This window comes from Rhinatrema bivittatum, chromosome 6, assembly GCF_901001135.1.
Source record: "Rhinatrema bivittatum chromosome 6, aRhiBiv1.1, whole genome shotgun sequence".
In the NCBI taxonomy this organism is placed as follows: Eukaryota; Metazoa; Chordata; class Amphibia; order Gymnophiona; family Rhinatrematidae; genus Rhinatrema; species Rhinatrema bivittatum.
Genome location: NC_042620.1, coordinates 93,397,106 through 93,417,026, shown reverse-complemented (window position 1 = coordinate 93,417,026; position 19,921 = coordinate 93,397,106). Strand labels below are relative to the sequence as shown.

The 19,921-nt window shown below is 49.1% G+C and overlaps 1 protein-coding gene across 2 annotated transcripts in view; it reads left to right on the top strand.

Annotated features, from left to right (window-relative positions):
• IFIH1 (interferon induced with helicase C domain 1) overlaps nucleotides 1-19,921 on the top strand; it is a 143,082-nt gene that overhangs the window by 58,612 nt on the left and 64,549 nt on the right. For both annotated transcript variants that reach the window (XM_029605608.1, XM_029605609.1), the window contains exons 5-6: nucleotides 5,189-5,418; nucleotides 8,984-9,194. In XM_029605608.1, coding sequence (XP_029461468.1) covers nucleotides 5,189-5,418; nucleotides 8,984-9,194 — 441 coding nt within the window. The remainder of the gene's footprint in view (nucleotides 1-5,188; nucleotides 5,419-8,983; nucleotides 9,195-19,921) is intronic.

Sequence of the window (19,921 nt, the reverse complement as noted above, 5' to 3'; positions counted from 1 at the left end):
CATGGGAGATTTTTCCCCAGAGTTTATCTTGTTGATGCATCAGGCCTTTTTGGCATGGAGACAGACTTCCTTAAAGAGACCCGGGCATGCTGGGGATCCCGCTGAGCCCCCTCTGAAGCAGGGATGTCCTGCAGCCACCCAGCAGTGCCCGGTGGTCCGCTCTCGTCCTGGGGAGGATGGTTGCGGGGATTCCCATGACCCAGGTTTTGGGGCAGGGGCGGCGCCGGTTCAGAGTCTGGGGGTCGGATCTGCGCAGTTACCGGGTGCGGATCCGGACCAGAATCCTGATCCGGTGGACACAGATACGGATGATCCTGATGGGGATGACCTCCCTCCGGTGGAGGGTGATGATCCTACTGTTGTCTGCCTGTTTAAGCAAGATGAGCTTCGTCCACTTATTCCCCAGGTACTGGATGTCCTCAGTCTTAAGGTTACTCAAGAGGATTCCGATAATGAAGGGGTTAATCCGGTTCTGGATGGTATTCGGGGACCATCAACAGCTTTTCCACTGCCTAAGAAAGTCCGAAAGCTGGTGACCCGCGAGTGGGATTCTCCGGATGCGGGCTTAAAGGTAGGTAGGGTGATGGGAAAGCTCTACCCGCTGTCGTCAGAGGTGCTGGACCTGCTGAAGATTCCGAAAGTGGATGCGGCCGTCTCAGCGGTCACAAAGAAGACCACGATACCCGTGGTGGGATCTGCCGCCTTAAAGGACATGCAGGACTGAAAGCTGGAGATCCAGTTGAAGCGGGTTTTTGAAGTGGCCGGTTTTGAGCCTTCGAGTGGCAGTCTGCGTTAGTCTTATGCAACGAGCGTGTCTGTGCTGGGTCCAAGAGGCGAGTACTAATGTGGCGGACGCCGACGGTGGAGCGTTGCAGCTGGCCCGTTTGGAAGCCGGAATTGCATATGGAGCAGATGTGCTATACGACCTCGTTCGGACCTCTGCTTGGTCTATGGTGTCCGTGGTGGCAGCTCGTCGCTTTCTCTAGTTATGGAATTGGGCAGCGGACCTCTCCTCAAAATCCCAATTTTGTAATCTTCCCTTCAAGGGCAAGCTTCTCTTTGGGGAGGAGTTGGATCAGTTGGTCAAGCTCCTCGGGGAGTCCAAGGGCCATAGGTTGCCAGAGGATAGAAGAGCGACCAAGGAGGAAGAACTTCCTTGGTCTCATTTTCGGGACTCTCGCCATTTTCGATCTGGCAGATATTCCACTCCGGTGGGTTCTAAGTTGACACTGGGTCGCCAACAGTCCTTTTGCAGTGGCTGCTGCTCCGGGAGGGACTCTGGACACCTCGGGTCGGGTAGCAGTAAACCCACCCAATGAAACCACAAGCACCCATTTCATCGTAGAAGCTGTCTGAGGCAGATTATCCGGCTTTTACGTGGAATGGGCAAGAATAACCTCGGATCGCTGGGTCTTGGAGGTGATCAGGGATGGTTATGCCCTGGAGTTTGCGCGTCCAGTCCGGGAAGTGTTCATGGAGTCCCTTGTGCTCTCTCGCGCCAAACACGAGGTGGTACAGGATACCCTGCAGCGGCTGCTCTACCTCAGAGCCATTGTTCCGGTGCTGGAAGCGCAGCAGGAACGGGGACAGTACTCAATTTACTTCTTGGTCCAAAAAAAAGGAGGGCACTTTTCGTCCCATCCTCGATATGCAGAACTCAACTGTTGTCTCAGGGTCCCTCATTTTCGTATGGAAACCCCATGGACTGTGATGGCGGCGGTTCGAAAGGGAGAGTTTCTAGCGTCCCTGGATCTCACGGAGGCGTATGTTCATATTCCGATCCAGGTGAATCATCAGCGGTTCCTGCGCTTTAAGGTCTTGGGTCAGCACTTCCAGTTTCAAGCCCTTCCGTTTGGCCTCGCCACAGCTCCTCAGACTTTCACCAAGCTTATGGTGGTGGTAGCAGCTTTCCTTTGCAAGGAGGGTATTCTGGTCCATCCTTACTTGGACGACTGGTTGATTCATGCCAAGTCTCAGGAGGGTTGCGTACGGTCCGTCCACATGGTGATGGTCACCTTACAGTCACTCAGGTGGGTCATCAATGTGCAGAAAAGTAATTTGGAACCCACCCAGAAGCTGATTTACTTGGGAGCGCGATTCGATACATTACAAGGCAAGGTGGAGGCGGAGGATTGTCTGAGGAAGTTGCAAGAACAGATTCACGCTCTCCTGCGGAGCGAGCAGCCCACAGTGTGGCATCATCTGCAAGTCGGATTTGGTGCCCTGGGCGTTCGCTCACTTGCGACTGTTACAACGTGCGCTCTTGTTGCACTGGAGTCCGGTGTCTGAACAGTTCCATCTCCCATTGCCGCTATTTCCCAAGTCCAGATTCAGTCTGTCGTGGTGGCTGTCGTGCGACAATCTGGAATGGGGAGTGGACTTGGATCCTCCGGATTGGATAATAATCTCCACCAATGCCAGTCTGTCCGGCTGGGGAGCAGTGTGTGCATACACAACCACCCAAGGGCTCTGGTCTCCGACGGAGAGGTCCTGGTCCATCAATCGGCTCAAGACGAGAGCTGTACGGCTTGCCTTACAGGCGTTTCTCCCCTGGATACAGAACAGCATGGTTCGCTTGTTCTCCGACAATGCGACGACGGTAGCTTACATCAACCGCCAAGGGGGCACAAGAAGTCCCGCGGTTGTGCTCGAGGCTCGCCTCCTGTTCGCCTGGGCAGAGTGCCATCTCCGGGGAATTGCAGCTTCTCACGTCGTGGGAGTGGAAAATGTGCAGGCCGATTTTCTCAGCAGACAACAGCTCGATCCTGGGGAATGGGAACTGTCTCGCGACACGTGGAACCTCATTTGCGCCCGGTGGGGTGTGCCGCAGTTGGATCTGGCAACCAGGGAGAACGTGAAGACCAACAGATTTTTCAGGCGTCGGCGAGAGCAGGGCTTGGTGGGTCTTGATGCGCTGGTGTGTTCCTGGCCTGTGGGAATTCTTCTGTATGCCTTTCCTCCGTGGCCCCTCATCGGTCGACTTCTTTGTTGCATCGAACTCCATCCCGGCAGGGTGGTTCTGGTGGTGCTGGAGTGGCCGCGTCGCCCGTGGTTTGCGGATCTGATTCGCCTGGCCCTAGAGGGTCTGTTGCAACTCGCTCATCTACCGCATCTTCTCTGTCAGGTGCCCATATTTTCGGATCGGGAAGATCACTTGTCTCTCACGGCCTGGCTTTTGAGAGGCGACGTTTACGCTTGAAGGGTTATTCCGAGCAGGTTATTTCCACACTCCTACAGGCTCGCCATCCAGCCACGTCTATGGCTTATGTTCTCATTTGGAAACTGTTTGAGGCATGGTGTCTCCAATGCTCCTGCAATCCGTTGATGGTGGACGTCATCTGGGTGCTTGAATTTTTGCAGCAAGGACTCGCTAGGGGGTTATCATTTAATTCCCTTCGGGTTCAGGTGGCAGCGTTGGGCGCCTTGCGGGGTCGGTTGAATGGTGTGTCTCTAGCTGTCCATCCGGATATTGCTCGCTTTCTCAAAGGGGTTAAACATCTGTGTCTGCCTGTCCGGCCTTTATGTCCTGATTGGAGTTTGAATCTAGTTCTCCGGGCACTGTGCGAAGGCCCCTTTGAGCCTCTGTGCAGGGCTTTGTTGAAGGATCTGACTTTAAAAACAGTGTTTTTGGTGGCTATTTGCTTGGCCCGCTGGATTTCGGAATTGCATGCATTGTTGTGCCGCGATCCCTTTCTTCGGATTTATGATGATAGAATTTCCCTGCGCACGGTTCCCTCATTCCTTCCCAAAGTGGTTTTGGCCTTCCATGTCAATCAGGTGGTGGATCTTCCCGGTTTTCCGCACTGGGCTCGGGATTTCTCTCAGGGCAGGGACCTTCATCTATTGGAGGTCTGGCGAATTTTGCTGCCCTACCTGGAGGTCACTAATAATTTCCGACGTTCGGATCACTTGTTTCTCCTGTTTGGGGACACGAACAGGGTGACAAGGCGTCTAAGGCGACCATCTCTTGTTGGATTAAGGAAGCCATCGGCTCTGCCTACATTTCCCGAGGGCGTCAAGTGCCATTGGGTCTTAGAGCACACTCAACCAGGGCACAAGCGACCTCTTGGGCAGAGTGTCAACTCCTGTCGCCTCAGGAGATTTGTAGGGCGGCAGTGTGGTCTTCTTTACACACTTTCACTAAACATTATCGCTTGGACATTAAAGCTGATGATGAATCGTCCTTTGGTGAGAGTGTATTGCATGCGGGTCTTTCGGGTTCCCGCCCAGTGTAGGGTGGCTTGGGTACATCCCACTTTTCTGGACTGATCTGGGTGTGTTTAGGAAATGAAAATCGGTTCTTACCTGCTAATTTTCGTTCCTGTAATACCACAGATCAGTCTAGAGGCCCACCCCTTTCTTCAGATACCGAAAGACTGCATTGCCTTACGATTTGCTGTTTTTTTTAATTACGGAGCTCTGTGTTGACAGTTACTCAATGAAGCAGTTTCTGAGTCTGTTTGTGAGGCCGCTGGTTGTCGTTTTTTTGTTTGGGTTTCAACCTCTGCCGCTAGTTAGTTCTGTTAGTGTGGGCTTGGGTACAGGCCAATACTGAGGGACTGCAGGTGGCATTCTCGTTATGTAGCAGTGTCCAAAGTTCTAATTGTTCTCTGACTCCACCTGCTGGTAGGGATACACAACCCACTTTTCTGGACTGATCTGTGGTATTACAGGAATGAAAATTAGCAGGTAAGAACCAATTTTCATTTTTAAAATATGAGTTGCTCATGCTTGACAGATACGTATATGGCCTTTTAACACAAGCAACTTTTTTTTTTTTTTTAAATTCAATCTTTGCAATAAATGCTACTAACCTGCATATTTATATTGACAAAATAAGTAAAAATAGCAAATTGGAATTTTGCTAACTTATAGAATAAATTGAGGTTTTCTTCCTATTTTTCTATACAGAAAAAAAATCTTTATCAGTAGTAAGCAATGTGGTTTAAACATTTGTCAAAATTCTTTTATACTTATTTGTTTGCAGAAATGCAGATTATTGTGGCATACTTCATAAAAGCAGCTGTGAGGTTGTATATTGTTCATAATTTTAAAGCTGTCTCTGTACAGTCCTTATAAGCTTTTTTTTTTCCCCCTTAAAACAAGCAAGGTGGAAAGTTATTTACATATTTAGAATATTCATGTAATAATTATTGATGCTAATAGTGTTTTTATTTTCTCTTAATAGATCACGATGAAGAACAGGGTGCCAGCAAAAGAGCCTCCCCTGAGCCTGAGATGACCCTCAGAGACTACCAGATGGAGGTGGCACAACCAGCTCTGGAAGGGAAGAACATTATAATATGTCTCCCTACAGGGAGTGGGAAAACCAGAGTGGCTGTGTACATTTCCAAGGAACATTTAGAAGAGAGGAAAAGAAAATCCAAGCCTGGCAAAGTTATTGTGCTGGTTAATAAGGTATCCCTTTAAACTGCTACGTACATTAACATTTTTTGCGTAGCTGCACTGAATATTATTACAGTGAATAGCGTGAAGGTGTAGCCTGTTATTTAGAACAGGGGGCTAAGAACCAGAAAAGGCGAGGTTCAAATTCTTCTCCCACTGATGCTGCTTTTGACCTTGGGTAAGTCACTTCACCCTCTTACCTCAGGTGCAAAACTTAGGCCTCTTGTACCTTTCATCGATTCAAACAGAAAATCTTCAGTGATGTCAGCTTTGGTGTCCGTACCTCTAACTATCAGGTCGATACAGCAAGGCCGCGTTAGAGTGCGGCAGTGCCGGGCGCACCCTCGTTCGCCGCACGCACAGTCCTGCTCACATACCGCTCGATACCCTATTTATATTGCTTGCAAATGCAAGCCGCGTCTGCGAAGCGTTAGGCCCGCGCAACCCATTTTACTGTATAGGCGCTTAATACAGCGCCTATACAGTATCCTGGGTGCGCTGGTACCTGTCATTTCAAATGTCATTTCAACTGACATTTGAAATGACAGGTACCAGGAAGTGGATGGTTTCCCCCCTCCCAAAGAAAGGTGCAGGGCGAAAATTAAAACAAAAGGGAATAAAGTGTAAAAAAAAAAGTAAACTTACTGGCGGGAGCCGGCGGGCGCGCGTGCTGTCATCGAGGCGGGAGCCGGCGGGCAGGTGGGCGCACGTTCATCGAGGCGGGAGCCGGCGGGCGCGCGTTCATCCAGGTGGTGGCGGGAGCCGGCGGGCGCGCGTTCATCCAGGCGGCGGCGGGAGCCGGCGGGCATGCGTTCATCCAGGCGGAGGGAGCCGGCGGCGAAAGCGGCCTCCAGCAGCCCCTGCCGGCAGTGAATGAATGCACGCCTGTGTACTCCCGTGCAATTTCGGCGCTCAAGGTGTGACATCACGACGTTTGAATTCACGGCATGTGACGTTGGCGTTCTCTAATGCCCGGCCTTGAGCGCCGAAATTGCATGGGCGAACACAGGCGTGCATTCATTCACTGCCGGTGGGGGCTGCTGGAGGCCGCTTTTGCCACCGGCTCCCTCCACCTGGATGAACGCGCTCCCGCCGCCGCCGCCCGGATGAACGTGTGCCTGCCGGCTCCCGCCGCCGCCGCCTGGATGAATGCGCGCCCGCCGGCTCCTGCCTTGATGACTGCACGCCCGCCCGCATGGAGATGGGCGATTCGGAAAGTGACATCCAAGGTATTTATAACAACTTTACCAAAAGCGGGGCTCGCTGCAAATGTTAGTATATATGTATCTAGCATTATTGTTTTAAGTTCATTTAAGGAATCGCATGTATAGTGCAATGATTCACAATATCATTTAAAAAAAAAAAGGGGGGGCTAGCCGACAATAATAAAATAGACATGGACAGTACATAAGAGATTAAAAGCTGCCCTTTCCTATATTTAATGCCCAGGGCTTTATGGCGCCAATATAATTCTTAATGTTTTTGAATTTTGATTTGGAAAAAGCATCCCGATTTTGAAATCTGACGCTTAGAGTTTTTCAAGTGGCAATACAGAGTCCCATTTTAGGTTTTTAGGTTTTCTTTTGTGGGAAAGTTTGCCGTCTACCCTTAACCCTTGCCTCTAACGCAGGGGTTGGGGTAGGCGGTAAGTTAGCAGGTTAAACGCGGGGCAAAATGGCAGGGTAAAATAGTGATAGTGGGGGCGCGCGTTACTGTATGAGAAGGAATAGCTAATTCGATCGTTTACATCTGATATACATGCCGTGTGCGGAAGGGGTTACCCGGGGATTTAAAGAGGCGGTAAGAATCGGTTAAAGGGGATTGTGTATCGCAGGAAGGGCTAACGTGGCCGGAAAGTGAGTAGAAAGCAGGTTAGGAGCAGGTTAGGAGCAGGGTAACCGCGGCCACACTTTACTGTATTGAGCTGTGTATATGTAAAACCAACCCAAAAACTTTTCCCTGGTAACGCATGGGTAACTCAGGCATAAAGCACAGCAAACCAGCGCGCGTTGCGCTTAGTGTGAGGATTAAGGCCCTAACGCAAAATGATAAATGATCCTGTTAGATTATAATCCTTTTGGGGAAGGGAAATATCTTACTCTACCTGAATAGAACTCACCTAGAGCCCGGATTTGGAAAGATGAGTAATCAAATATAAAATACAAATGAGTTTTATTGTGACACTAATTTGCCCACATGGAGATACTAGGTTATGTATGCTTATTGCACTGAAAGATGGTTTTTATTAGTCATTGTACCTTATGTTCAGAAAATATTTTGACATGGCAAAAAAATCACCACAACCCCAGACAAAATACATATCAATACAAAAGATTCTTTAGGTCATAGTAATCAATATTTCTCCGTATATATGTTAGATTCGGGAAATTAAAAGCCCAAAATTGAAAATTATGTACTGAAAAATAATCAGAATTATGCAAAAGTAAATACTTACATTTTTTACACATTAGATTAAACAGAGCAGTATAATACCCTCTCCAATCAGGTCCCATTCCTCTCCCCCATCTGGTCTTGCCTAAGTACTGTCCAGAAGAGGAGAGTTGGCAGTTCTGACTGCTGCTTCTCCAACCCCCCCCCCCCCCAACCACACGCAAACACACACCCTCTGATCAGTGCCGATACCGATACCAGCACACCTGGGCAATCAGCAGTGATTGATACTTGCCTTTTCTCCCTTGATGGGTTTCGAATGCTGCAGCAGCCTGCAGGCAGCCCAACATGTGAAGGACATTGTTGTCTCGTGCAAGACTGCCTGATTCCTCCTGCGTTCCTGGGCAAACTGTCCCCTGACAGCCTGCATTCTCAAGTCATTGGCCCAAGAGCTGGTGTGGTGCAGGGCCTCCTGGCAATGGGGAAAAGTGAAACGATGTGAAAAAAGGCATGTCCACCATACACGCGTATCAACTGTCCACATGAAGAGCAAAAATTCCTTTGTATACTCATAGCAATACCAAAAAGCACTCTTTTTTTTAAATTGTCATTGAATGCCAATAAAAGCCAGTCTTTGTCAAAAATGTGTACTTAACGTTCAACTTGCACTTGTCACATCCAACATGCTTGAAAAAATGTTTTCTACAGAAAGTCTAAAGCAGAAAATCAGTATGCTTTGCTGGAAGACTTTATTAAACAAATATCTACAGAGTAAACAACCATTGGGAAAATGTAACTGTCCAGGGGTCAGTAAAATCCGAACCTAAATTTGACTTTACCACCTTTCCAGTCTAATGGGTGTCTTCTACAGAGGTCGTTCTTATATATATATACACATGTACATACAATGGTAGACCAGATACAATACCTTTTTCTGTACTAGGTAAAGCACAGTTTCTTTCCATGTTTCTTGGGTGCTGTTTTTGCTTGAAATTCATGTATAAATTTTTCCAAATGTAATATTTTAAAAAAATGTAATTGTTTTGAGAAGCATACTAAGATATTATAAGTGTGAAGTCAGAGCACTTCATTAACCTTGGTGATGCAATACTGAGGTAAATTAATATGAAAACTATTTTCTGTGTGTTAAAAGTTTGAACATGTCATGTTGTGTATCTTTATTTAGGTCCCATTAGCTGAACAGCATTTTCGGAAAGAATTTCATCCATACCTAAAGCGTTGGTATCAGGTTATTAAACTCAGTGGTGACACCGCGCTGAAAATCTCATTTCCTGAAGTTGTGAAAAGTCATGATATCATTATCTGTACCGCTCAGATACTGGAGAATTCTCTCATCAATGCAAATCTAGAAGATGAGGATGGTGTTAAGTTATCAGGCATGTCCTTCATTTGACCTTGTGTTGAAAGTCTGTTGTTCACATTAATACTTTCAGTAAGAAAGTTTTAGAACCAGGGGAAAATCTAGAGGTCCATATTCAGCTGCTATCTGACTGAGTTCATTAGCCAGATAAACCTATCTGTCTAACTTAGTTTGTCCCTTGCCACTGAATATACCCAGCTATCTAAAAGTAGGCTGGATAAGTCTATTTGGCTAACCAGAGTTAGCTGGAAAAGTTAACTGGCTCAACTCAACTCCTCCCAGTTATTCTCATACCCTGCTCGCTAAGTGGCGGCCTCTGATCCTGGGCAGATATTAAGCAGCCGCCATGTATCTGCCTCCCTCTGGCTTAGTGACTGTGGGTTTTAGTGCCACCTAGCTGCTTTACAAAAACTGTGCATATTACCCTTGCAGTCTCAGCAAACAAATCTAAATCTGGGTTTCCCCAGCAAAAGAAAGTATACTATTTCCTACTTGCCGGTTCAGTGTTCGTATCTTATGTTACAGTTATAGTCTGTTTTCCTTGAAAAAAGTTCAACCCAGAGCAGTTTAAATCAGAAAATAATACAATAAATGCATCATAACAATAAAATATATCATCATAATATACACCAATAAAAATGTACAGTCAATAAAATACAAAAAACATTACTAATTCAAACTGACAATTAGCTTACAGTGTTCTATATCAACAAAACAGGGGGGCAAATGCGTCTTATTTCCTATGAGGTGAATTTTAAAAGCTCGATGTGTTATGCTCGGCTTGTGAACCCTTGGACCAACGGGAGGATGGTATACCTTGGGAGAAGATCCATAGGTTCTCCCGTCGGGTGGCGAGGCAGAGCAGGAGACGTGACCAGCTGACCCTCGGCACTGGAGACTGAGGCGACTGTGGGGGCGGACGCAGAGACGAGAAGAGACGAGCTGTGTCTTCGCCACTGGAAGTCTGTGGTCCCCCCAGGAGGAGCCCGTAGGGACCCAGACCGCTGGGACTTAGGTGGACCTTTGAGAGGTCAAGGAGCTCGGTGCAAGGGCTGACTGGAGCTTCACCCATGGAGACCCGCGGTCCCCCCGGGAGGAGCCCGTAGGGACCCAGGCCACTGGGACTTAGGCGGGCCCTTGAAGATGGCGGTCAAGAAGGAGTCCAAGGTCAAGTGCCAGAGGGATGTCGCTTACCAGTCTGAGGTCACACACCGAGGGATCACCACTTGCCAGTCTGAAGTCAATACCAGGAATTACCGCTAGCCAATCTGAAGCCAGGAACACCAAGACAAGACAGGAACGCGGATCCAAAGCACAGGAAGACTCACTGAAGCAAGCAGATCTGACGAACGAAGGACATTGCCAAGTCAAGGAATGAGCAGAGGAAGCTGGCTTTTATACTTTCCCCTGCTCTGTCTGATAGGGAACAACTGCAGCTGGTTAAAGGGATCAGGTCCCTTTAAATCAGCCAAGGAGGCGCGGCCTCATGCCTAAAGATGGCAGCGGCAATATTGGATTTCCTCTGCGGAGGAAAACGCTGCTGGGCGCCGCGAGGGGGGAGCAGGGATGGCTCCCCCTGCGGCGAGCAGCACGGGGACCTGTGCCAGAGCGACGGGCCTCAAGTCGGAACCTACTCCCGCGGCGGTTCGCCGTCGCGTGCAAGGTAGGGGGCCGTGGCCGTGGCCTAGCACGGCCGCGGAACACAACACGATGTGCACAATAATTAGGGGATGCGCAAAGAAGTCAGGCTTGCGCACGCTGAGCAGATTTTAAAAGCCGCTGAGATACATGCATATCTTCACAGTGCTCACATCTTGAAAGTTTTCAAATAGGCATTTCAAGGCATGAACCTAAATTGTGTGCGTCAGTACTGATGTGACCTGGCGCGCAAGGAGGCCCCCTGTCGCATAACTTTACTTCTGCTATGGATGCCGTGCAAGTTAAAATTTAAAGAAAACTAGGCAGATCTGCGAGATTTTATGGTTCGTGGCTAACTAGGGGGAAGCAAAGGCTATCAAACAACGGGGGTGGGGGGGTTGACGGACCTCTCTAACTGGGGACAAACTGGTAAAACTGGGAATGGTGTCGGCGCGTGCCCCTTTAAAAATCCTCCGATTTATAAGGTAGAAGTGGGATTTGTGCACACATGCACGCCCCCACTTAAATTTTGGCGCATATGTGACGTGTGTATGTTATAAAACAACCTCTTACCAGGGCATGGGCCGATATATGTGCGCACATGTGCTGTTTTGAAAGTTTCCATCCCTGTTTGGAATCATTTAGGTGTGGTGAGCAAGGGGAGTGACCCAAATTGTTTTAAACAAAATTAAAATAAATGGGAAATTTTATAAAATATTTCCCATTTCGTTTCAACAAAAGCATATCCCTGCTGATTATAAGTATGTTTCTATTTAATTGGTACTATACAAACTCTCCCTGTGTATCTAGAATTAGAATATTTAATTTGTATTTATTTATTTTTTTGTTTATTTAGTGCTTTTCTATACCGACATTCATGATACAGATCATATATCGGTTTACATGGAACATAGGGGAAATAACATTAACATAACCAAGAAAAAGCAAAAGTTACAATAAAACAGGGGTACTCAAACTGGGAAGAAGAGGAGCCAATGGCGGAGGAAACTCTGAACAAAACGATATCAATACAACCAAAACAAAACAGTATTTACAGTAGTGGTAAAGGGGGTGCGATGACTGGAGGGCCTTGGAGTGTGCCTGGAGCTGGAGGGGTCCCAGATTAAGGGAAGGCTTGTTGGAATAGCCAAGTCTTAACTTTTTTTCTGAATGTTAATAGACAGGGCTCTTGTCTGAGGTCAGGGGGCATAGCATTCCAAATGGTTGGCACCGCTGTCGAGAAGGCTCTCTCTTTGGTGGTTGAGTGGAGTGTGGATTTGGCTGGGGGGGGGGGGGGGGGGGTGTGAAGCGATCCCCTGTAGGCTTCTCTGATGGGTCTTGGAGACGTGTGGAGAGTGAGTGGGTATTGGATATCGATAGGGGTTTGATTGTAAACGGATCTGTGAATGATGGCTAGACATTTGTGTAAAATTCTGAAGCTTACAGTGAGCCAGTGCAGATTTTTTAGGATAGGTGTGATGTGGTCTCTTTTGTTGGCGTTTTGATAAGATTCTGGCAGCCGAGTTTTGCAGCATTTGAAGCAGTTTGGTGGAAGAGGTGGAAAGACCTAGTAGAATTGAATTGCAATAGTCTAATTTGGAAAAAATGATGGACTGGAGTACCGATCTGAAGTCCTGGAAGTACAGAAGCAGTTTGAGTCTCTTTAGCACCTGAAGTTTGAAGAAGCAGTCCTTGGTTGTGTTGTTGATGAACCTCTTTAGATTTAGCTGGTTATCTCTTGCTTGGCTGACCAGGGTGTTGGTGTGGGTCAGGTAAAGGTTATCACTGTGGTTGGGAGAAATAAGGAGCTGTTTGGTCTTAGATGTGTGCAGAACTAGGTTTAGGTTCGTTAGGAGGTGGTTTATGTCTTGAAGACAGTTATCCCAGAAGTTAAGTGTTTTTGAGAGGGATTCGGTTATCAGGATCAAGAACAAGAAAATGCCATACTGGGTCAGACCAAGGGTCCATCAAGCCCAGTATCCTGTTTCCAACAGTGGCCAATCCAGGCCATAAGAACCTGGCAAGTACCCAAAAACTAAGTCTATTCCATGTTACCATTGCTAATGGCAGTGGCTATTCTCTAAGTGAACTTAATAGCAGGTAATGGACTTCTCCTCCAAGAACTCATCCAATCCTTTTTTAACACCGCTATACTAACTACACTAACCACATCCTCTGGCAACAAATTCCAGATTCCCTGTACGTACCAGGATCAGTCCAGACTGCTGGGTTATGCCTCCCGTCCAGCAGATGGAGTCAGAGAGAAACTGAAAAGGCACCACTGATATACCCTGGTGCGCCCCCTGCGATCCTCCAGTATATCTCTGACTCCAGCAGATGAGAGAGCATAACCTTGCGGTCCTGATCTCCTGTAAATTGAATGTGAAGGGATTTCAGTATCAGGTTTGACTTAATATAGAGGAGAAATCCTGTGACTAGATCAATTAGTGATTTGTACCTAATTTGGTAATAATAAGTGGAGCCATAGCAGGCCAGGCAGGGCACTGCCCTATAGCCTTTTCCCGGGGTTTTTTTCAGTCTTACCCAGTGAGAGGAGGGGAGGATTAATCGGTGGGCCGGTCACTCTCCCTATCCGCCTCCTGAGAAGTTTCATTCCTCGGAGAAGAAAGTTTAGTCGGGTGTGCTACACCCCCTGCAGGCTCCACCAGCCACTTGTCTGTGAGGTACTTTAGCTGCCGGTGGCAGCGCTATTAAAAAAAAAATAAAAAAAAAAAATTTAAAAACGAGGTAATTGTGTCCACTGCCTGCGTTCCTCACTGTGGTCTCCGGAAGGGGTGGCTTGTCACCCAGCCCTTACTCGCGCCGTTTTTCGCGCCGTTTTTTGGTGTTAAAAAAAAACAAACAAAAAACCATGCCCCGAGGCACTGTTTGTACGGCATGTGGGGAGCCGGGCCGTCGGCTCTCCCGCGAGGGCCTTTGCTCCCGGTGCCTTCCCGGGGGTGAGGGTTCCTCGCGGGGGTCAGCCGCGGCCGGGAGCTCCCCTTCCCCGCGGCGTGGGGCACGGCCAGCGTCGGCCAAATCTCGGCAGTCCGCACTGCCGATACCGGGGGCGGCGGCCATTTTAGAAAATTTGGCGGCCATTTTAAATGACTCGGATCGCGATGCGGTTTCGTCGGAAGAAGGGGATGACTCTTCCCCCCCCCCCCCCCGTCCCCACCGGATCTTAGCCCCTGCGGGTTACCAGGGCCTGTTAATTTGCCACCTGTGGGAGCAAAAGGAGGTTCTTTGAAGAGGCCTCATCCCTTTTCCTCACAATTTGTACTTTTGCTCCACAAGGCTTATATGGAGGCCGAAGCGGAATGGGAGCAGGGTACTCCTGCCCCAGATAAACGGGGGAGACATTCTACTGGTCTCTTTGGCTTGGGGGATCCAGCTTCGGCACCTCCGCAGCAGGCTGCTCCAGCTCCTTCGGCTCCCCCTCCAAAACCTCCTCAGCATGTAGCTCCGGGCCCCTCTTTCACAGGATCCGTCCACGCCGGATCCTGATATGGATGTAGGGGGTACGGACCCGGTTGAGGGGGATGATCCTCAGATACTCCGCTTATTTCATAAGGAAGAACTGGATCCCTTGATTGCCCATGTTCTTCGGGAACTAAAGATTCCAGTACCCCAGGTTGACTCCAATTCCCAGCCAGGGGATTTTGAATTAGACGGGCTCCGCACGCCTGCGCATGCCTTTCCTTTTCATAATAAACTGTTTCAGCTTGTATCCCGGGAATGGGATAATCCGGAGGAAACTCTTAGGGTCAGCCGCGCTATGGATAAGCTTTACCCTCTCCCTGCGGATTCCTTGGAGCTCCTTAGGGTGCCAAGGGTGGATTCGGCGGTCACTGCCATGGCTAAACATACCACCATTCCCGTAACAGGGGGTACGGCCCTTAAGGATCTTCAGGATCGGAAGCTGGAGACGTTGCTTAAGCGCATCTTTGAGGTTTCGGCTTTGGGAGTACGGGCGGCCGTTTGCAGCTGCATGGTACAAAGGGCTACCCTTCGTTGGGTACAACAGATGTTGACATCTCAAGATCTGCCTCCGGATGAAGCAGAGCAAGCAAACCGTATAGAATCCGCGGTGGCTTACGCCGCGGATGCCTTTTATGACCTCCTCCGCACTTCGGCCCGGTCTATGTCTTCGGCTGTGTCGGCACGGAGGTTACTCTGGCTGCGTCATTGGGCGGCGGACTCTTCCTCCAAGGCCCAACTCGGTTCCTTTCCCTTTCGGGGCAAGTTGTTATTTGGCACAGAGTTAGAAGACCTTATCCGATCTTTGGGGGAGAATAAAGTGTTTGTTGCCAGAGGACAAGCCTAGATTTTTTCGCCCTTCGGGTACCTTCCGCGGACGGTTTCGCGGGCAACGCCGTTTTCACTCGAGAAGGGGGTCCTCTTTTTGCTACCCGACAGCCGTCTCCGCGTTCCCAGTCATGGACTCCTTCCTTTCGTGGTAGAAGGCCGGCACGCGCAGGGGCGTCTCATACCTTCGCCACCTCTAAGGCGGCTCAATGAAGGGACGCCGGTCCATTCCTCCGTCCCGGAGGTAGGAGGACGACTCTCTTACTTTCGGGAGGAATGGGCCACAATTACCTCAGACCAATGGGTCCTCGACATTATATCTCACGGCTACGCCCTAGATTTTGCAAGGCCCCTGCGCGATTTGTTCCTTATCTCTCCCAGCGGTTCTCAGGTAAAGCAACAGCGAATTGCTCAGACCCTGGAGCGATTGCAGGCGCTGGGTGCAATAGTGCCTGTGCCGCCCGCCGAGCAACGCACGGGCTGTTATTCCATCTATTTCATCGTTCCCAAGAAGGAGGGCACATTTCGGCCGATTCTGGATCTCAAGCGAGTCAACAGGGCGTTGCGCATACCGCGGTTTCGGATGGAGACCCTGCGCTCGGTCATAGCGGCGGTACACAAAGGCGAGTATTTGGCTTCCTTAGATCTCACGGAGGCTTACTTGCACATAGGGATACAAGAGTTCCATCAAAGATTTCTGCGCTTTATGGTCCTGGGATCTCACTTCCAGTTTTGTGCTCTTCCGTTCGGTCTGGCGACAGCTCCGAGGGTGTTCACCAAGGTAATGGTGGTGGTGGCGGCGAGTCTTCGGAGAGACGGAGTGTTGGTACACCCGTATTTGGACGATTGGCTCATCCGAGCAAAATCGCGACGTCTCTGCGAAGATGCGATTCAGGCAGTCCTTCACCGGCTCCACTCCTTGGGGTGGGTGGTCAATTACACCAAGAGCCATCTGATCCCCTCCCAGAATTTGGAATTTCTGGGCGCCTCGTTCGATACGAAAGTGGGAAAGGTTTCTCTCCCACAGGCAAGGATGGAGCGTCTGATGGCGCACGTTCGCCGTCTCCTCGCCCTTCCCCTGCCTGTGGTATGGGATTACTTACAGGTTCTTGGATATATGGCATCCACACTGGATTTGGTTCCGTGGTCATTTGCGCATATGCGGCCGCTACAGAGGGCGCTTCTGTCTCGTTGGGACCCCAAATCGGAAGAGTTTCAGATACCTTTGCCAATCTTACCCCCAGCGAGGACCAGTCTACAATGGTGGTTGGATCCGGTCCACTTGCTCCAAGGCACCGATTTGGATCCGCCTCAATGGATCATTGTCACGACCGATGCCAGTCTGACGGGCTGGGGAGCAGTCTGTCAGTCTCAGTCCGCTCAGGGACGTTGGACGCCTCCTCAGACCAAGTGGTCGATCAATCGTTTGGCAACAAGGGCGGTTCGCCTAGCATTACAGCACTTTCTGCCTTTGATTCGGGACAGAGCAGTTCGGGTTCTGTCCGACAACGCAACCACGGTAGCGTATATAAATCGGCAAGGCGGTACACGGAGTCTACCGGTAGCAACCGAAGCCAGCCAGTTGATGGTGTGGGCAGAGCAGCACCTGTCTCGGATTGCGGCGTCCCACATCGCAGGAGTTGACAACGTTCAAGCAGACTATCTCAGCCGGCAACGACTAGACCCGGGAGAGTGGGAACTATCTCCCGAGGCACTCAGACTCATCTGTCGCCGGTGGGGAACTCCCCGGTTGGACCTCATGGCAACTCGTTTGAATGCCAAGGCAGCTCGCTTCTTCAGTCGCAGAAGGGAACACGGGTCGGAGGGCGTAGACGCGCTAGCTCTTCCCTGGCCTGCGCACGTTCTTCTGTATGTGTTTCCACCGTGGCCGTTGGTGGGGAAAATATTGTGTCGCATAGAATCCCACACGGGACCCGTCATTCTCGTAGCTCCGGAGTGGCCGAGGAGGCCGTGGTTCGCCGACCTCATCAATCTAGCGGTGGACGGCCCCTTGCGGCTCGGTCATCTGCCTCGACTCCTTCGGCAGGGTCCAGTATTTTTCGACCAGGCCGATCGCTTTTGTCTAGCGGCTTGGCTTATGAGAGGCGGCAATTGAGAAGGAAAGGATATTCCGAGTCGGTCATTACTACTCTTCTGCAGGCTCGTAAGCCCTCTACCTCGGTTGCTTATGTCAGGGTATGGAAGGTTTTTGACTCCTGATGTCAGGGTCTGGAAGTGCCGTCGCGGAAGGCTACGGTGTCTCATATTCTGACTTTTTTGCAAGAGGGTCTAAAGAAGGGTTTATCCTATAATTCTCTGCGTGTGCAGGTAGCGGCCTTAGGCTGTTACCGCGGTAAACTTGACGGAGTTTCCATTGCCATGCATCCGGACGTTGCACGATTTTTAAAGGGAGTTAAACATTTGCGACCCCCGGTGCGACCTATCTGTCCTTCTTGGAGTTTAAATTTGGTTCTCCGAGGTCTTTGTACTTCTCCGTTTGAGTCTCTACGAAGGGCTACTCTCAAGGATCTCACTCTCAAAACTGTTTTTCTCGTCGCTATTTGTTCAGCTCGCCGAATCTCGGAACTTCAGGCGTTGTCTTGTAGGGAACCTTTTCTCCGTATTTCTAATTCGGGGGTTTCTCTACGTACCGTTCCTTCGTTTTTGCCTAAGGTAGTTTCCGCCTTTCACGTCAACCAGACGGTGGACCTACCGGCATTTGCGGTGGACGGGGCTGAGGCGTTGCGGCAACCGGAACTTCGCAAGTTGGATGTTCGAAGGACGCTCTTGCGGTACCTGGACGTTACCAACCCCTTTCGGTTGTCTGATCATCTGTTTGTCTTGTGGGGTGGTCCAAAGAAGGGAAATAAAGCTTCAAAAACTACGATCGCACGCTGGTTGAAAGAGGCGATTGTGTCTACTTACATTTCCCAAGGTCGCGCCGTTCCGGAGGGTCTTAAGGCTCATTCTCTGCGCTCCCAGGCGGCGTCGTGGGCAGAGAGTGGGTTTATTTCCTCGCAGGAAATTTGCCGAGCGGCTACTTGGAAGACATTGCACACCTTTGCGAGACATTACCGTTTGGACGTGCGCGCTCCGACGGTGGACTCATTCGGCAGTGGTGTGCTTCGTGCGGGACTGTCAGGGTCCCACCCCGTTTAGGGCAGCTTGGGTACTTCCCAGCAGTCTGGACTGATCCTGGTACGTACAGGGAAAGGAAAATTAGGACTTACCTGATAATTTTCATTCCTGTAGTACCAAGGATCAGTCCAGACGCCCGCCCATTTCAGTGAAGAGTGTAGAGTCCTGCAACTGTTGTTTTTTCGTGTTTTTCGGGTTCCGTTTTTTACGGGCACTTGCTTGTTTTCATGGTTTCCTCGTTTTTTCCACATGTTCATATACGTTTCATCTTTATATTGAGCTAGTCACAGAATTTGCCATTGTTTTCTAATTTCATACTGCTTTGTTATGGATTATACTGGAGGATCGCAGGGGGCGCACCAGGGTATATCAGTGGTGCCTTTTCAGTTTCTCTCTGACTCCATCTGCTGGACGGGAGGCATAACCCAGCAGTCTGGACTGACCCTTGGTACTACAGGAATGAAAATTATCAGGTAAGTCCTAATTTTCCTGTTTAATTGTGCTTTGAGTAAAAAAGAACTTTCTCCGATTAGTTTTAAATGTGCCCCATGCTAACTTCATGGAGTGCCCCCTAGTCTTTCTACTATCCGAAAGAGTAAATAACCGATTCACATCTACCCGTTCTAGACCTCTCATTATTTTAAACACCTCTTATCATATCCCCCCTCAGTCGTCTCTTCTCCAAGGTGAAAAGTCCTAACCTCTTTAGTCTTTCCTCATAGGGGAGCTGTTCCATTCCCCTTATCATTTTGGTAGCCCTTCTCTGTACCTTCTCCATCGCAATTATATCTTTTTTGAGATGCGGCGACCAGAATTGTACACAGTATTCAAGGTGCAGTCTCACCATGGAGCGATACAGAGGCATTATGACATTTTCAGTTTTATTCACCATTCCCTTTCTAATAATTCCCAACAATCTGTTTGCTTTTTTGACTGCCGCAGCACACTGAACTGACGATTTCAATGTGTTATCCACTATGACGCCTAGAGCTTTTTCTTGGGTTGTAGCACCTAATATGGAACCCAACATTGTGTAATTATAGCATGGGTTATTTTTACCTATATGCATCACCTTGCACTTATCCACATTAAATTTCATCTGCCATTTGGATGCCCAATTTTCCAGTCTCACAAGTTCTTCCCTCAATTTATCACAATCTGCTTGTGATTTAACTACTCTGAACAATTTTGTGTCATCTGCAAATTTGATTATCTCACGCATCGTATTTCTTTCCAGATCATTTATAAATATATTGAAAAGTAAGGGTCCCAATACAGATCCCTGAGGCACTCCACTGTCCACTCCCTTCCACTGAGAAAATTGTCCATTTAATCCTACTCTCTGTTTCCTGTCTCCATGAAAGGACATCGCCACCTATCCCATGACTTTTTACTTTTCCTAGAAGCCTCTCATGAGGAATTTTGTCGAACGCCTTCTGAAAATCCAAGTATACTACATCTACCGGTTCACCTTTATCCACGTGTTAACTCCTTCAAAAAAGTGAAGCAGATTTGTAAGGCAAGACTTGCCCTGGGTAAAGCCATGCTGACTTTGTTCCATTAAACCATGTCTTTCTATACGTTCTGTGATTTTGATGTTTAGAACTCTTTCCACTATTTTTCCTGGCACTGAAGTCAGGCTAACCGGTCAGTAGTTTC